This window comes from Melanerpes formicivorus, unplaced genomic scaffold (assembly GCF_026170545.1).
Source record: "Melanerpes formicivorus ecotype bairdi unplaced genomic scaffold, bMelFor1.0.p_v2 SCAF_7, whole genome shotgun sequence".
NCBI lineage: Eukaryota > Metazoa > Chordata > Aves > Piciformes > Picidae > Melanerpes > Melanerpes formicivorus.
In genome coordinates this window covers 1,193,158-1,212,584 of record NW_027142359.1, presented here as the reverse complement: position 1 = coordinate 1,212,584, position 19,427 = coordinate 1,193,158, and the positions used below count along the sequence as shown (strand labels likewise).

Sequence of the window (19,427 nt, the reverse complement as noted above, 5' to 3'; positions counted from 1 at the left end):
TTCAGACAATCATGTGTCCAGGTACTTAGTTTAGCATTTAAATCAACATGCCAGGAATTTATACCTTCAAAGTTGCAAACCATAAGAGATGAAAAGTTATATGATCAAGATAATATCTCTCCATGCACAAACATTCTCATTTGTTAGTGCACACTGATGTTTTCCCTGTGAAGTAGACAAGCTGGAAAGGAAATCATCTCATGTAATGTTCTCAGAGCTGCTTTACAGTTTTGGGGACTTGCTGTAGGGTAGATCCCTGTTAGGTGAAAACAGTGTTGGAACTCATGAACCTAAAAAGTAATTACTGATCTCTGCATGCTGTCTGTAAAGTCTCAACAGACAAATTCAACCCTGTGCAATTTGATTTGCAATTTTCCTGAGCAGGAGGTGGTGAAGTATTTATAGCATGACTAGACCTGAATTTATCTGCAGCGGAGAACATTTACCTTTACCTTTAACTCTGATGAAAAGACCAAAGCATTTGGTCAGCAAACTGATTACAGTGCAACAAAAGATGGTACATGTGTCATATGCTCAACTTAATCATGAAAATATTTCTGTTAACTTCAGAGAAAGTAGTTACCTGCTTAATATCATGCTTAATTCTGTTGTTGTTTCAAAGCTTGCATGCACAGTACTTACCTTAGTTCCCTTTGAATGGCCATACTGGTGAGAGCACCAATTCTAACAGCCATAGGTATTTATCTGTAGCACTCAGGCATCTGCTCAGCCTTCAGACTGCACAACTTCTTAGTTCACATTAAAATAATCACACTGACAATTACAGCCTCACTTTAAAAATCTTGTCAGCAGGAACTCCTTTTATCTCAACAAAAACATTGTGTACAGGTCTCCTGCTCTTGACCTCAGGATGCTTTAAGAAGAATCTAATCTTGTCCAGTTGCAGTACTGTTGACGACGGAAAGCTTTTTTGTGCTTCATAATGCCTTTAAAAGCAGCACAAACAATATTCGACCCTTTCCAACTGATCACAGCCATTGCATCTCTTTAGACTTCTCAAATTTGCCTAACAAAGAATGGAAGACGATGCCTATGTAAAGGCAGAGTTCTGTTTGATGCTGGATACCCAAACTTGAAATAGAGAGAGATTAAAATGTCTTTCAAAGCATGGCCCGGGCTCACCCATGTTTTGGTTATAAAATAGAAACATATTTTCTAAGGAGAGCTTTTTAAGCTGTGCAGCACTTGCTAACAGCGCACTGGGCCATGGCTTTAGTATCAATAGAGAAAGAAATGAGGAGCAGCCAACAGAGCAATAAAAGGACTCCTTCTCTAGTAGCTGAATTCTCTGTAGCAGGACAGGATCAGCTGGGCCTGATTTCCCCTTTCTTTGTGATATCCTTAGTAACCACAGTCTTAGAGTGATTCACATAAGAGCAGACTAAAGGACTGAATGGAACCTGGAGTTCACTTTTCTCATCAACAGAAGAGGAAAATGCAGGCATATTCACCGCCACAAGCACCAGTTCCCTTCATTCTCAAGTTACACTCCAAGTAGCTGCTATAGCTTGGAACATATTCATTAGTGTCAGTGTGTCTTGAATGCTTCCAGGCCCCATTTGTCCCAAGATTCCTTGGCTACAAACTGTCTTTTTATTTCCTTTCTACCTTCTTACTTTATCACTCTTTTTTGCTTTCTTTTTTTTTTTTCTTCCTTGTACTTCTGTTACTTTCCTTCAGGTTCTTTCTGCAAAGCCTGGAATACCTCTAGCTTCTACTTCCATAGACCACAGAATAAGTCCAAGACTTCATGAGACAGCAGCTCTTCAGGTATGGGAACTAGACAGTACTCTGGGGGTCAGTGCTTTTATTTCCAATAGTTCTTCAGTACTATTCTTTCCCCTCTTGTTCTGCAAGCCAGTGCGCATCATGATACTTGCTTTTGATTTCAACTAGAGCCTGTTTGGTACTGAAGAGCTATAATGGCAGTGATGAGTTGGAAAAAGCTCTTACCACAGTCATTTAAGTTTTATTTGTACACTCAGGCACTGACAACAATATGGGCAAATATTGTTTGTGCTGCTTTTAAAGGCATAAGGAAGGGGGAAAAAAGCTTCCACTTGTCAACAGTACTGCAACTGGACAAGGCCAGGCTCCGCTTAAAGCATCCCAGGGTTAAGAGCAGGAGACCTGTGCACTGTGGTGCTGTTGAGATAACAAGAGTTCTTGCTAACAAGATTTTTAAAGGGTTTCTGTCAAAGAGCAGTGAGCCTGTAACTGTTAGTGGCATTCTTTTAATGTGAACTAAGAAGTTGTGCAGTCTGGAATCTGAGGAGATGCTTGAGTGCTGCCTTTGGAAAAGGTGCCATGGCATGTTTGTAACATAAATGTGCTATTAAATAATGTAACAACTAAACACTAGAAAAAACTATTTCCACTGAAAAATGTTGATTCCCTGATGTTTGTCTGTACATGCAGCAGAAGTCGATGGCGTTATGAAGGGAATAATAGATGAGGTGAAGCTAACAGAAGACAGAAACAGACATTTCATACAGGCTCTGGTCCTGAGGCGTTCAGTGGGTTTTAAAATAGGTGAGACAATGCAGAAATTCTTCTCCTAGTGTTTGAAGTTCTATAGATGTTTTTTCCCCCATGCCCTGCTTAACTGACTTTGGAGGCAGATGAAGTTAAATATATTTGGCATTGGTAGCAAGAAAGACATCTATGGAGTCTGCTTGGCTTGAAGGTATCTGGTTGGGCCCTCTTCCCAGCACCTGTCTTAATTCAGCCAGTGAGATCCGCCTTTTTCTGAGCCTTCTTCCTATAGCTACTGAGCTGACTTCACACAGTGTTACCAACAAAGAATGATTTGAACTGAGAAAGAAACAATTTCTAAGAAGCTCTTTTTTCCTACAAAGGTAACATTTTATTCAGTGGGAGAAAAGAAATTAAATTCCTCTGACCATGATAGCTTGCTGTTTTCTACGTACTTTGGTTGATGAATATAGATTCCACAGGTCATCATTTCCCTTCCCCACATATGCTCTTTTGGAATGTGAAAAGACAAACCCCTGCTCTGATTCTCAACACAGATGTAATTGGCATGCTGGGATTTCTGAAAATCATAATTCATCCTTTTTCTTCAGGATGATTTTCCTTACAAGTTCTGTAACATGAGGTCTTATTTCTTCAACAGAGACAGTAGAGTCCCAGGCCTTTACTACTTTCCCATTGGGGTCCACCAGATATTTCCAGAAGTTCCAGGTTGGTTCTTCTCCTGTAGAATCTACAGGGGTGGGGAAAGAGGAAAAAAGGGGGGAATCTTAGTAAAGAAAACCACATTAGCCAATTCCTGACATTTGTTCACATCAATTTGATGACTACATTCTCAGAGGAAGAAGGAATGTAAAATTAAGAGGGAGTTCAGACTGAAAAATATAATTAATTTTCTGGTAAACAGGGAGCTTTAACTAGGCAGTTGCCCCCTGCAGACTAATGGGAACAGTCCAGACTGAGACAGACAGACAGGAGAAAGCGCCATAATGAGTTCAAAGTGTGTGTGCATGGGTGTGTGTGGTGGTGCCACACAGATAGATTTGAAACAGTTGAAAATTATTAGGAGAATGGAATCTGGTAGAACAATGTGGCTGTACTAGGACTCATGGTCTGCATGTGTGTCCAGAAGCTTTCCTCCAGAAGCACCCAGTACCACCTGCTTCAGAGGAATGTTTCAAGAAATGCTTGACAACGAAATAGCAAAAGAAACTGTTCCAGGAGGTTTCCTCCTAACCCTCAGATACTCATTTTACATGAGTTACATTTGTTATCCTTTACTACTGTGCTACATGACCAACAAAATGGCCATGGCTTGCAATCAGACCAGGAGCCTCACCCCGCTAATTGCCCAAGTACAGATGCTACAGGCACATTAGCATCTTCCTCCATTGATGAGATGCTAGGCAAAATGGCATCAGGAATCAGAAGGTACTTCAAAGTATCCTCAAGACACAGCCAGGCCTACACTATTGGTGCCATGGTTTAGTTGTTTAGCTGGGTTGGATTGGTTGATGGGTTGGACATGATGATCTTGAAGGTCTCTTCCAACCTGGTCTATTCTATTCTATTCTATTCTATTCTATTCTATTCTATTCTATTCTATTCTATTCTATTCTATTCTATTCTATTCTATTCTATTCTATTCTACTCTACTCTACTCTACTCTACTCTACTCTACTCTACTCTACTCTACTCTACTCTACTCTATTCTATTCTGTTGCTTGTCTTGTCATTATGCTTGTGGTGGGTTGAAAATTCCCCCCAACATTAAAATTGCCAGGCCAGCTCAGTTGGAAGCAACTGAAGCTATATTTACAAGCAAAACTATAATCTACAATGAAATGCAATGAATATGCACACAGGAACACATCCAGACAGGGCTTGAAAGTCTCCAGGGAAGGAGACTCTACAACCTCTCTGGGCAGCCTGTTCCAGTGCTCTGGGACCCTCACAGTAAAGAAGTTCTTCATGTTGAGGTGGAACTTCCTGTGCTGTAGTTTACATACATTGCTCTTTGTCCTGTCACAGGTACAAGTGAGCAGAGCCTGTCCCTTCCCTTCCTTCCTAACACCCAGCCCTCAGGTATGAACCTTTTAAGTCCATCCTGCAGCAGCAGTGTCACAGGAGAATCACATACAAGACCACAGTAAAGGAAGATTAGGGGTAGGTACTGCATACATATAGGAGAATGCTTCAAGACCCGTGTTCCATGTAGATGTTTACTACATCAGCTTTTACAGGGCATTTGCTGTTGTAGCATCTTCATCCCTGGAGGTCTTTCTAGAGGGTTAGCCCAAGCTGTGAGGGGCAACCCAGAGAGAAATCCTGCCTGGTGCAGGGGGATGGACTCTATGGCTTCTGGCCTCTTTGAGCCTGACAGTTCTACACAGGTTTTTGGATTCTTTTTTCCCCTGTGTCAGAGGGATTCTGCAGTGAGGAAAGAAGACTTTTGCAGTGAGGGAAGAAACCTGCAGTTTTGCACATTACTCACCAATTAAGTACTTGAAGGCCGGAATGGCAGCGGCTCCGCTGACTGCAACCTTGCTGAACATAGGGAAGGAGACACCGTAGGTCTTGCGTGCAAAGCTCTCAATTTCTCTGTTGGTGTCTGGCTCTTGCTGCCCAAACTGATTGCATGGGAATGCCAGCACATTGAAGTGGTAGGGGCCCAGGTCTCTCTGTAACTGCTGTAAGGCCTTGTAGTGGCTCTCTGTGTACCCACACTCGCTGGCAACGTTGACAACCAGCGACACCTGAAGAACAAGGGACGAAGGTATGTGCTGCACGTCAGTTCTCCAGGTAGGCTGGCTGCAGATTAGTTTCAAACAAATGAGGATGTCTAGAGAACTGGGAATGAACACTTATGCTTGAAACTGCATCAAGTTATATTCACCATAAGAAGATTTAATATTTCTTGTATGTATTCCCATTTGGCAGCTATGAAGATAATCAATAAACCACTAAGCAATATTCATGCTCATTTTACAGAGAACCTGTGTTCCTCTGCTCTGCCTTTTGGATGGTTTCTAAGCATATTTAAGAAATTACCATCCAGCTAAGGTGTCACAGAATCACAGAACCACCAAGGTTGGAAAAGACCTCAAAGATCATCGAGTCCAACCTGTCACCTCAGACCCCATGACTAGACCATGGCACCAAGTGCCACATCCAATCCCCTCTTGAACACTTCCAGGGATGGTGAGTCCACCACCTCCCTGGGCAGCCCAAGTTGCATGAAAGAAACTTGCAACTTGAAGTATTGCTAGTAGTTTGTTTCTCTGTAGTGAAGCATCTGCTCTTCAGCATCCTTCCTTGCCGAGAATTTAGTGTTCACACAGAACTGGATGATCCAGTTATCATTGCTAGTCTAGATGTCTTGGTCTTGAAAACACAACAGAAACCATTACAGGGTTTGGGGCTGCTCTGTGCAGCATGTACTGTAAAATTTCCCAGTAAGTCTACGTAGTGGGGACAAAATTACAGCAGGCTTTGCATAGAGGTTTGCTGCCTGAATTAGAGATTCCTGGAAGTGAACACTGGTTCCACCGTCCTTGGAAGAGTTCTTCCTTCAGCTGTTCATCTTTGATGTTGTGCTCATTGTGTTATTCGGACATTGCCATTGGGCACCTATCTGCCTGGGCAGATCCAGCAGAGAGGCAGATGCCAAACACAGATGAACACTACAGTAAAACAGAGGCAGAATATATGATGGCACAGGTTCTGCCAAGAATTTGTTGGAGAAATTCAGTGACCTAGCCCTGAGCTATCACATACTGCACAGGGTCTCAAGGCCTTGAAGAGCTTTCTGTTGGGGGTTTTGTTGGGTGTTTTTTTGTTTGTTTGTTTGTTTTATTTTATTTTATTTTAGCTACTTTATCCTTAAAGAACTTCTAGAATTTGTTTTTAGAATTACAGTTTTTATTGTTCTTACTCATTTTGGGGCTTGACAGTCATTTTACATAAACTGAGTCCAACTCCCTTGTTTCACAGGATCACAGAATGTTAGCAGTTGGAAGGGACCTCCAGAAATCATCAAGTCCAACCCCCCTGCCAGAGCAGGACCATAAAATATAGCACAGATCGCACAGGAACACATCCAGATGGGGCTTGAAAGTCTCCAGAGAAGGAGACTCCACAGCCTCTCTGGGGAGCCTGTTCCAGTGCTCTGGGACCCTTACAGTGAAGAAGTTCTTCCTCATGTTGAAGTGGAACCTCCTGTGCTGTAGTTTATATCCACTGCCCCTTGTCCTATCACAGGGTGCAAGTGAGCAGAGCCTGTTCACTTCCTCTTGACACCCAGCCTTCAGATATTTACAAATATTTATCAAATCTCCTCTCAGTCTTCTCCAGACTAAACAGCCCCAGGGCTCTCAGCCTCTCCTCACCAGGCAGTGCTCCAGTCCCTTCATCATCCTTGTAGCCCTCGCTTAAACTCTCTCCAGCAGATCCCTGTCTCTCTTGAACTGGGGAACCCTGAATTGGATGCAATATTCCAGGTGAGGTCTCACCAGGGCAGAGAAGAGCGGGAGGAGAACCTCCCTGGATCTGCTGGACAAACTCCTCTTAATGCACCCCAGGATCCAAGTGGCCCCCTTGGCCACAAGGGCACATTGCTGTCCACCAGGACTCCCATTTCCTTCTCCACAGGACTGCTCTCCAGTAGATCACCTCTTAACCTGTAGTTTATTCTCACCTCTTAACCTGCAGTTTATTCTTCCTTCCTAGCTACAGGACTCTGCACCTATTCTTGTTGAACCTCATTAGGTTGCTCTCTGCCCAGCTATCAGTCTGTCCAGGTCTCACTGAATGGCTGCATAGCCTTTAGGCATCTCAGCCAAGCCTCCCAGTTTGGTATCCTTGAGAGTGGATTGAAGCTGGATGTCACAGACCCTTTAGCTACAATATGATCTTATTAATGAAAATAGGACTGTGCCCTTTATACCCATATTTCTTTTACATGTAACTACATTCTATTCCTTTCTCTAGACCAATTCTTCAGATTCATAAGGCAACATAAACATTTCAGTCCTGAAATGTTTCTACCAACCTAGCTGAAAAATCAAGTGCAGTGCAAAAGAAGCGTTATGGTCTGGAAACTGAAATTCTACCCAGTTTACACTCAATCCAGTAGGTTTCTATGGAATACACATCATCCCTGGTCCTTCATTCTCAAATTGAAAAAAAAGCAAAAAATAAAGCATTTAATTGGATCAGAGCAGCCAACACATTCCCCAGTGCCTGTCCAGCAACAGGAGCAATTCACATTGGATCCTTCTCCAAGGGTTTGGAAATTTCACAGAAGCTGGATCCTGGGTTCATTATTGTGGGTGTGAGACAGCAGTGTCAGAAGGCTCAGTGCCAACAAGAAAGCTTGAACTTTGGAAGCAATAACTGATCTGATCAAATCACAGGGCAAGTAGCTGCAGGGCAAGAACAGGAAGTAAAAAATTCAGATTCCAGGTTTTAAAGTCTTGCATCTGTGACCTGATCTTGTATCTTGCTCAACTCCTCAGATTCTAATGCTACTATTGTTCCATATCCTTATGTGTACATTTTTTATACCAAATACAAACTTCTAAAGGAAATAGGAGTAGAGTGTATCAAAGATATTACAACAGATGAAAAATTACTGCATGTGTACAGTGGTTTTAAGGCCAGAAAGCAATCTGGTGTATAAAAGCCCACAATCGGGGTAAGGTGTAGCATAATAAAATGAACTCCTTAGAAGGGGTAGGAATCACAGAATCACAGAATGTTAGGGGTTGGAAGGGACCTCCAAAGACCATCCAGTCCAAGCCTCCTGCCAGAGCAGGATCACCTAGAGGAGATCGCACAGGAACACATCCAGGTGGGTTTTGAATATCTCCAGAGAGACTCCCCAACCCCCCTGGTCAGCCTGTTCTGTCACCCTCACAAGGAAAACATTCTTCCTCATGTTTCCATGGAACTTCCTATGCCTCAGCTTCCACCATTGCCCCTTGTGCTGTCATTGGGCATCACCCAGCAGAGCCTGGCTCCATCCTCTTGGCACTCACCCTTTACATCTTGATAAACATGAATGACGTTCCCTCTCAGTCTCCTCCAAGCTAAAGAGCCCCATCTCCCTCAGGCTCTTCTCATAAGGGAGATCTTCCATTCCCCTAATCATTTTTGTAAAGAAAAAGCTAAGGGATGTTGTTTATAATTACATTAAATATTAACACTTGGTGTATTTTGTTCCTTCTGCATGTACCTGGCTATGTTTACAGTGGTTTTGGAGCAGCACTGTTTCCCCTGGAAGACAGGTGATCTTATCAAGAAGTGGATATAATCTTCCTCATGGTGTAGTGTGTCAAGAGCATGCACTTCAAGTGATCCCTGTTAACTTGTGTATGAAATGTGCTCTGAAGCCCTCTAGCTCACTCCCAGAGCATCACATTCACTCAGCCCTCACTGAGGAGATCACAGAATCATAGAATGTTAAGAGATTTCAAAGGACCTCCAGAGACCATCCAGTCCAACCCCACTGCCAGAGCAGGATCACCCAGGGCAGTCCACACAGAATGCATCTGGGTGGGTTTTGAAAGTCTCCAGAGGAGACTCCACAACCTCTCTGGGCTGCCTGCTCCAGTGCTCTGTCACCCTCACTGTAAAGAAGTTTATCCTCATGTTGAGGTGGAACATCCTGTGTTCAAGTTTGTATCCATTGTTCCTTGTCTTATTACTGTGCAGCACTGAAAAGAGCTTGGCCCCCTCCACTTGAAACCTACCCCTCAGATATTTATAGACATTGATCAGATCCCCTCTCAGTATTCTCTTCTTCAGACTAAGCAGCCCCAGGACTCCTAGTCTCTCTTCATAGGGGAGGTGCTCAACAAGAGCACTACCTGAATGTTTCCATTCAGTCTTCTACCACACCCCAAGATATGGTGTACTGTTGGAGGGTCATTTCAGAGAAGAGGTGATAATTTCATGATGCATTCCTCCTGCAGACTGTCAGCATTTCAAATGGAAATGATATGCTGGACATAAAAATAACTGTTGGGTGTTCTGCTCTTTTTAAATCATCTGCATTTACAAAGCATAGTGACAAGTGTAGTTTGGTGTGATTGAAGAGAAATTCTAACTCTGAGAGCTGAACTCACACCTAGTTCTTTTAGATGATTTTCTAGAGGTTTTTAAAGTATAGTTTAAGATAGCATTCTTATGATGCAGAAATATTCAAAGCCTTTCTGTATTCATACCTATCCCAAATACAATCACAGAATTGTCAGGATTGGAAGGGACCTCAAGGATCAGCTAGTTCAAACATCCCTGCCATGGGCAGGGACACTTTCCACTAGATCAGGTTGTCTAGAGCCACATCCAGCCTGGCCTTAAAAACCTCCAGGGATGAGGCTTCCACCACCTCCCTGGGCAACCTATTCCAGTGTCTCACCACTCTCATGGGGAAGAACTACTTCCTGATGTCTAATCTAAATCTCCCCTCCTTTAGCTTGGATCCAATGGCAGTGTAAAAATTGGTTGTTGGAGATCTGGGGAAATAAGGTTCTGGAGGCATTCAGATATGAAGGATGACTTGCCAATGAAAACAACCAAGCTTCTATAACTTTCACTTGAGTTTGAAGTTAGAAGCACTTGAAAGAATTCACTGGAAGAAAACCAACCAACAAACCAACCCACACAACAACCAACCAACAAACAAACAAAACCCACCAAAAACCAAACCCCAAACCCAACAGCTTTAATTTACGAGCTGTTTAAAGGCAGTGGTTCCAGTGGTTAATCAGCACAGTGGTGAAAACTGTGCGAACTCACACTCAAAACAGGGCAAACTTCCAAACCTCACACAAAGTAGGAAGAAATTACAGGCAGCATTTCTTACTTAGAATGGCAGATACATCCTACTCCTCTTCTTCCCTGTTACTGAGCTCCATCAGTTAATACTGCCAACCTCCTACCAGTATAACTAACACATCATAAAAACAGAATCACAGAATGTTGGGGGTTGGAAGGGACCTTGAAAGGTCATCCAGTCCAACCCCCCTGCCAGAGCAGGATCACCTAGAGCAGATCACATCCAGGTGGGTTTTGAATACCTCCAGAGAGGGAGACTCCACAACCCCCCCGGGCAGCCTGTTCCAGTGTTCTGTCTCCCTCAAAGGGAAAACATTTTTTCCTCCTGTTTCCATGGAACTTCCTCTGCCTCAGCTTCCACCATTGCCCCTTGCGCTGTCATTGGGCATCACCCAGCAGAGCCTGGCTCCAGCCTCTTGGCACTCACCCTGCACATCCTTATCAACATGAATGAGGTCACCCCTCAGGCTCCATCCTCAGCTTTCCTCATAAAAACAAAACTTTCAGGATTTTTTAGTATTTCATGAGTAAAGTTTAAAATGATTGTCCAAAATTCCTTACCAAGTTCTCTTTCACGTCTGGTACCAGAAGTGGTTAAATGCAGTGATTTTTTTTTTCATTATTTTTTTTTGTGGCAGTATTTTACTTTTAATAATAAAACAGCCACTCTTTATATTTTGTGCTTTGACTTTTTACAGCCATGAGCGATCTAAATTCAGTTCAGTGTGCCGCCTGACTGACTTCATGCACTGAGAGTGCAAGCCAAGCACACCACCTAGTGTGCAGTGCAAACAATTCATCCTGGACCTAGCAAAAATAATGTTTTAAGCCCAATTCTGTACTAGCCATCGTCTGACCTCTTAATGCTTCCTTCCCTTGGCTTAGGAAACTCATGCATTCTGGTAAGGAAATCATTTAACCCACTGCAAACACAGTTCTTGGTTTACTTAGTGTTTACACCAGTAAGCCTCCTTGGGTCAAAGAGCCCTGGAGAGATTTGTGAATCTGCTAGGGGTTTCAAGTAACCTTGCTGGATCTTTTAGCAGTCAGTAGGTTCTGGAGGTTTTTAGACCTGGAGATTCTAAACTGGCTCCATCTGACTGTTGGCAGAATCAGCCACATGTGTCAGATTACACTGGCTCACCAAGATGCCACCTTCATGAAGATGAAAAGCAATACTTGTGCAGGGATGAAGCTGCAATGTTCTGTATTTACCCACACTCAGTAACACCACATTCTCAGACTGCAGAGCTGGGATGCAAAGGGCCAGGTAAAATAATGCTTGACATTGTTACAGGGCCTAATGCTGTTCCATTATGAGAGCTGCTTTGGTTCTGGACTTGCAAAGCACTGCAGCAACACTGCTCAAACACTCCTCAGGACACTGTCCTCAGCTCTGCAGAAGGCAGGCAGGCACTGTTGTATCTAGGTAGGTGTAAAAACAGCAGGGAATAGATTATGCTTGGGAGTTCCAGCTCCCAAATAGATACTGGGTTTGGTGAGAATGCTGCCTCTGACAGCGTATCTGATGGAGAGCATAAATAACATAAGCTTTCTTGAATTACATAGGTAGATAGATTAGTCAGAAAACTCTTCTTGTTTGGATCCTGCCCTTCATTTTTAATGTAGATGGGGAAACAACATAGAATCACAGAGTGGTCCAGGCTGGAAGGGACCTCCAAAGGTCATCCAGTCTAACCCTGCTGACTGCAGGGACATCCCCAACTAGATCAGGCTGCCCAGGGCCTCGTTGAGCCTCACCTTGAGTATCTCCAGGGATGAGGCCTCAACCACCTCTCTGGGCAAACTGTTCCAGTGTTCCACCACCCCCATAGTAAAGAACTTATTCCTGATATCAAATCTAAATCTGCCCTTCTCTAGTTTGAAGACATTGGCCCTTGTCCTGTCACTGCAGGCCTTTGCAAAGAGTCTCCCTCCCTCCTTCTTGTAGCCTGGGGCTTCAGGTACCGGCAGGCTGCCATTAGGTCTCCCCAGGCTGGACACCCCCAGCTCCCTCAGCCTGTCCTCATAGCAGAAGTTCTCCAAACCCCTGATCATTTTCATGGCCCTCCTCTGGACCTGCTCCATCAGGTCCATGTCCTTCCTATATTGATGGCTCCAGAGCTGCACACAATACTCCAGGTGAGGTCTCACCAGAGCAAAGTGGCAGAATGACCTCTCTGGATCCACTGACGGTGCAGTGTGGTAGCCTGGCCAGATCATAGGAGGATGGCTGCCTTCTGCAACACAGTCAAGCAGGCAGCTTTCAGATCTGCTTCTCTTGTGGTACACTTCTCAGTTGGAATAGTCCTGCCTTTCTCTGCTTTCAGGTACAAATAATACCATACTTGATTTTGTAGCATATAGGTCAAATTTTTAGCAGCTGGCAATCTAATCCCTTGTGCTCCCCTAAAAAGGCAGCACCCCCTCACTTACTTTTGTTATTTTAATTAAAGTGAAGGAGACGTCTGTGCACATTTATTTCAGAAGGAAAAAAAATCAGTCTGTTGCCCAGTTGTTGCCTTTTTTTTTCCCCATGTTGGTTATTTCAGTATTGTTAGCACATTTCTTATGTACTCTCTCCAGAGGTACTTGTGACTTGTATTAATATACACTTCAATGGAAGTGGAATTCTTAGCAGTCTCTCTTTATTTTTTTTCTTACTGAGAAGAATTACTTCAGTGATCTGAGTACACAGTAATGTATTAATGATGAGTTATTGATGGAAGATTCTGCAAGTCATGACCTGCATGGCTCCTTTGTTTTTACAGCTAGCAAAGTTTTTTTAATATATGTGTGTGTATATATATATAAAATCATAGAATTGTTAGGGTTGGAAGGGCCCTCAAGGATCACCCAGTTCCAACTCCCCAGCTATGGGCAGGGACACCTCACACTACAGCAGGTTGCTCACAGCCACATCCAGCCTGGCCTTCAAAACCTCCAGGGATCAGGCTTCTACCACCTCCCTGGGCAACCTGTTCCAGTGTCTCACCTCCTTCATGGGGAAGAACTTCTTCCTAGCATCCAATCTGAATCTACCCATTTCTATTTATTTTCCATTCCCCTCAGACCTATCACTACCTGACACCCTAAAAAGTCCCTCCCCAGCTCTCTTGTAGCCCCCTTCAGATACTGGAAGGCCACAATAAGGTCTTCTCGGAGCCTTCTCTTCTCCAAACTGAACAGACCCAACTCCCTCAGTCTGTCCTCATAGGAGAGGTGCTCCATCACCTCTGGAATTGTGGATCTTTTCAATGCCCAATTCATTTTTTGACTACCAAATAAGTTGCTCTATACAACTTAATTAATTAATTAATTAATTGCTCTCTACAACTACCTTAAGGGAGGTTGTAGACAGGCAGATGGTGGTCTCTTCTCCCAGGCAACCAGCACCAGAACAAGAGGACACAGTCTCAGGCTGCGCCAGGGGAGGTTTAGGCTGGAGGTTAGGAGGAAGTTCTACACAGAGAGAGTGATTGCCCGTTGGAATGGGCTGCCCGAGGAGGTGGTGGAGTCACCATCACTGGAGGTGTTTAGGAGGAGACTTGATAGGGTGCTTGGTGCCATGGTTTAGTTGATTAGGTGGTGTTGGATGATATGTTGGACACGATGATCTTGAAGGTCTCTTCCAACCTGGTCTATTCTATTCTATTCTATTCTATTCTATTCTATTCTATTCTATTCTATTCTATTCTATTCTAATGTTAGCTGAGTGACTGAATTGAAGAAAACATCTTCTCTACATGTGCCAGAATGTTGAAGGTTGTGTACAGCTGGTTTAGCAATTAGCAGGCTGTTCTTCCAGGGGCTATCTAGAACCTCACTTTCTTCAAAGCACCAGGAACACACAGAGTGCTTACATGTGATTTGCTTTCTTTTAATAGCTTTAAAATATTATGATAAATCTACATCTTAACATTGCTGGCCTAACTGCAGATGTAAGCAGATTTATTTTAATAAATCAATGAAGTTTTAATTAACCTTTGCCTACCTTGACACTGAGTTCTGACAATGCAACGACAGAAATTTTATGCTTTATTGCCATAACTGTTTATTTCAAATTGTGCCCATGCATTATCAAGCAGCAGCTGGCTGAGCATCCCCAGGCTCTCTGAATGCAATCCTTTTGCTCCATACAGAAGCTACTCATCACTTTTTTGTATGGCCTGGCAGAGATCAAGTAGTGCCAGTCACCAATGGTGTCACCTTCCCCAGGGTATGGCTCTAGAGTTTCCCTTACAAAACCAGGCACACCTCAACGATGGCCCTGGTGTCAGAGCACCACTGGAGACAGAGACACAGACCCCTAACCTGGTGTGTTTCTGAGATTCCAGATCAGGCTCTGCAGCTTACTCTGGAGAGGATGAACACCCAGGGTTCTCTGCAGGATGGCTGTAAGGAATTCCTCTGAGTTTCCTTCTACACCTCTCCATGTGGATTCTGGCCCTGAGGTAGAGAAGCTGCAAGTGACATTTGCTTATTTAGACAGATTTGCAGATGACCTGCAAACAAAGCATGCCCCAGTAGCTGGATTTATTGACAGAGCCTTGGGAAGGAGCTCCTAAGAAAAGCAAATATTGTTTCACATGAAACAGGACCCATGGGTTTTCAAGTATAGGTAGTTGAGTGTGCAGTGCACCAGTTCTTCTCTGACTGGATTGTGAATGGAGGAGGAGGAGGACTCTGACCAGGTAAGATTCAGACCTCTCATTTTGTCCAGCTCTACCAATCTCCCTTTCTACTGAGAGAATGTACATCTCCTCCCATGGGCCTCTGCCTTCCTGCCACTGTTTTAATGAGTTGCTGCTCAGACCAGTAAGCTCAGACCCCTCAGCCAGGCACCTGACAAGGGGGAAAACAAACGTGGAAACACAAAGCTGGAGACTAATGGTGAAAGCTGGAAGGTGATGCCTGCCTTTCTGAGCATCTAATGGGCTGCCTGGCTGCATCATGCAAGACGTGTCCCTTGGGTGCCAAGGGTGGCTGTGGTGGGCTTTATGTTGATGTCAGTTTCTCTCATTTGTGAATGTGGCTACGAGAGCTTACAGTATTATTCTCCCTATCCACTAAGTTAGCTTTTCACTCTTCCAAGAAAGCTGGTGAGGGACTTTTTAGGATGTCAGGTAATGATTGGACTAGGGGGAATGTGAAAGAAAAATAGAAATGGGCAGATTCAGATTGGATGTTAGGAAGAAGTTCTTCCCCATGAAGGTGGTGAGACACTGGAACCAGGTTGCCAAGGGAGGTGGTAGAAGCCCCATCCCTGGAGGTTTTCAAGGCCAGGCTGGATGTGACTGTGAGCAACCTGATGTAGTGTGAGGTGTTACTGCCCAAAGGAGGGGGGTTGGAACTGGATGATCCTTGAGGTCCCTTCCAACCCTAACAATTCTATGATTCTCTATGTGCTGATTATCCTTCCTAGAGGGTCAAACCACTAAAAAAAAGTAAACTAAAATCAGGTATCATTCAAGGAAACTGTTCTTAAAACAGGAAGGAGAGTTTTGCCTGGAAGTCATCTCTGTAATATGTAAATAACATTTAAAAGACATCCTGTGTGCATGTGTGTCTCTACCTGCCCTTCCTCCTACTACTGTCACACTCAAAAGCAACCAGCATGATGTTGCTACAACCTCACTACTACTAGGGCGTTAAAAATTATGTCTCACATTTTTTTTGCTAATTATGGTGAAATCTGTTCATTCTATTGGCTAGTGACTAAATCCTTTTTTTCTTTTTAAGGTAGAACGTCAAAGAAGATGGAGATTTAAGCAATTTACAAACCGTCATGCAGTTAAAAAGCAGAAATAAGCTTCTAAAGCAAGTTATATAAAGCTAGAAAACTTCCTGAGCTTCACATTTCCTCGGCACAGCCCAGGGCAGCTTTTGGCGCTAAATGAAAGCAGCCAGGCATCGATCGCCTGCCTGCCACGTCTGCAGGCTGAAGCCTGCACAGAGGCGGACACACAGACAGGGGTTAGACTGAAAACGTTTTATTGAGCCTACGAAGTCCTCCGGAGCGCTATCAAAAGAGGCATGCAGGCAACCCTCCGGAGCAGTTAATGAAGAGGAGTACCCCGAGGTCTACCTTGCGAGCGTCCGATCTGCACCCCCGCTTGGTTTTGGCAGACATGCAGAAGTGGCTGGTTAGTGAGCCCGGGCGAGAGCCGCCGGGCTCCGTGCAGACTTACCGAGCCCCTGTATTTCTCCAGGGAGACAAGCTTGCCCCTGATGTTTACAACTTTGAACGTGTAAAAATCGGGCTCCTTTTGCTGCGTAGCGGAAAACGCTAAGAGCAGCAGCGCTGCAATGGCAAGAAGCATGGCTAGAGGGATGAGGAGAGCTCTGGGGAGAGCGGAGGAAGGCTTGTGCTCCACACTGCCCTCCGGATCCAGCATGCTGCACGGCCCTGCCGCAGGGGCGCTCGGCACGGCAGGGAAGCGCTGCCGCAAAGAAAGCGCTGCTGCAAACGACGCTTTTGCAACAGTCTGGCGCCCGTGGGCCCTCGGCAGCTCTGTGGCGAGCAGAGCTCAGGGGAGGCCGTGTCCGTGGAGAATTCGGAGCCTCCGAACCAGAGTATTCAACGGTGGTAGCGCTAGCTGGCTCACGAATAGTAGCAACCTATGCTGATTTGGAGATTGCTGGAACTGTGTCCTAGGAAAGGAAGGGATGGGGTCACTGTGATTTTTGATGCATTTGCAAATGCCTTTTTTTAGTATGCTAACTATAGCATCTGCTAACTGTTGTGTAATGCCAAAGGATAGGCACCAGTGGCTTGGTTGCTAGTGGTTACTGATGCAAATGTTCTGAAGGAGAGTCACGGCACACAGCAAAACCTGAGTTACAAACCTGCCGTGGGCAGTAGCATGAGCAATGGAGCACTGTTAGCCAGGCCTTTAGGACGTTTGCCTCTTCATGCACCTGGCCAGACCACTGCTCTTCACAGTGTGATCTGGGACCAACCCCATTAACAAAGAGTTTTTAAGGCAAGAAAGAGGCATTGAGCGTCAGGAACTGAATTTGCTACTAAGGCTTTCAGATACAGAGCCAAAGCACTGCTTTAGTGTACCAATGCCACTCTTGGGCTGTCTGCAAGGAAAAAAAACCAACAGCCATTTGTACAATTTGTTACAAAGCCTGCTGGAAGAAAATCATCTGTATATGTAAAGGAATAACAGGAGAAACCATTTGATGGCCATCGATTTCTTCTTGCACCAAGAAACCAATATTCCTCCATGATTCTGATAATTCTGGCAAAGGAAAGCAAACTGTAGTGATTTGCAGAAAACAATTTAAGTTGTAGATCCAAGGCATATAGGAAATCTATCTTTTGAAGAGTGAGTGGCATTTTGGAATCTCACCTTGGGATTTTCAGTTTAGTTTTGTGTTTTTAAACTGAATTTTGGTATGTCTTTGACATTTGCTTAGGTCATTCAAACTGTGGTGGGTTGAAATTTCCTCCCCCCCCCCCAACATTAACTTTGCCAGCCGAGCCCAGTTGGAAGCAAATGGAAGCTGTACTTACAGGCAAAACTACAATCTGCAATGAGAGGCAATGAATATGTACAAAAATAGGCAGTATTTAAAATATTGAATGTGAATAAACTACAAACTAATTAAGAAGCTTTAGAATTTCTTCAGACACAGCTGGAGATAGAAAATACAGCTTTAATATAGTATATACATTTAAATAAAGGGTACTAACCTTGTAAATCTTAAAAATACATTTTAAAAATCCTATTATTAAAATAATTCAATTTTTTTTCCCCCAGAAAAATACATTCTACATGTTACAGTAGTTGGAGTATGGGACTATAAATGAGGCAATATCCTGCAACATGAGACAAGCAAGGTTTTGCTCTGAATGGGACTCTATAAAATCTGCTTCCCACAGCTCTAGGATGATTGTTTCTGATTTCTAGGTGAAATGTAATGGCTTTCAGAATTAGTTTTTCTCCTACAAACAGCTCAGAATCTGAACATTTTAGATCACTGGCACTGAACTGGGAATTCCTTAAATAATGGCCAGCTGGCAGTAGAATTCAGCTTCCTCTTTTACTGCCGCGTTTCTGTATTGCTCCCTGAAATAAAATGTTCTTGAACATTGGCAAAGAAGAAAGAATTGTTCTTGAATATATACAGAGAGACTATGTCAAAGACTCTTGGCTTTAAAATGGTTCAGGTTTTCAGAGCCAAACGGCACTAACATTTCGTATGAAAGTCTATGCAACTATTTGAGCTCTATCTGATATGTTCTAATAACTTCCAGCTTTCAGGAAAAATGCCAGTCAGGTTTGCAAACAGGTGTGTCTCCTCCCTGGCACGTCTAAATGTTGAGGATGGTATCCAATATTAACAAAAGTAATTGGCCTACTAAACCTAATAAAATTCTTTGTCAAATAGTACTGGGCTGAAGCCATTCACCCAGCTAACCTGACCTGTCCCCCAAGCAGCGTTACCATAGCTGTCCCTGCTGAGCTGATCTGTGAACAGAAGCAGCCCATGTTCCTAAGGGTGAGAGCTCACTGCTGCATCCCATCTGCAGTGCCCTGGGCTACCCAGTCCTGAGTTTGTGAAAGGTGAACCACAAAGCAGCAGATTAGGTCCAGGGATCACCCTGGTTTCACAATACGTTCAGAAGTGCATCTTGCCCACCTCAACATGAGGAGGAACTTCTTCACTTTGAGGGTCACAGAGCACTGGAACAGGCTGCCCAGAGGGCTTGTGGAGTCTCCTCTGGAGACTTTCAAGACCCATCTGGATGCATTCCTCTGTGACCTGTGCTGGATTCTATGGTCCTGCTCTGGCAGGGGAATTAGACTCGGAGGTCTCTGGAGGTCCTTTCCAACCCCTAACATCCTGTGATCCTGTAATTTCTAGAAGCCAGTATTACAGATTTTGCAGCCTTTGTTTACTTACATAGAGATTCTCAGAGTTACTGTTTCCAGCGCCACGATTCACGTGGGTTTAAACACTTTCCTTTGAACCCCTTAGTGGTTCAAACCCCTCTTTTACGCGTCTTGTTTTTCTAGAAAGGCCTCCTTAGCCTGGGCTAGGAAATACCAACAACATGC

At 44.0% G+C, this 19,427-nt stretch overlaps 1 protein-coding gene across 1 annotated transcript; it reads right to left on the bottom strand.

Moving 5' to 3' along the window:
* Nucleotides 1–2,850: 2,850 nt before the first annotated feature.
* On the bottom strand, nucleotides 2,851–16,766 carry GPX7 (glutathione peroxidase 7). The gene is made up of 3 exons (XM_068140606.1): nucleotides 16,545–16,766; nucleotides 5,009–5,270; nucleotides 2,851–3,247 (listed from the first exon to the last, which is right to left on the bottom strand). The coding sequence occupies exons 1-3, from the start codon at nucleotides 16,749–16,751 to the stop codon at nucleotides 3,084–3,086; spliced, it is 633 nt and encodes a 210-aa protein (XP_067996707.1). The 5' UTR covers nucleotides 16,752–16,766; the 3' UTR covers nucleotides 2,851–3,083.
* Nucleotides 16,767–19,427: the final 2,661 nt, after the last annotated feature.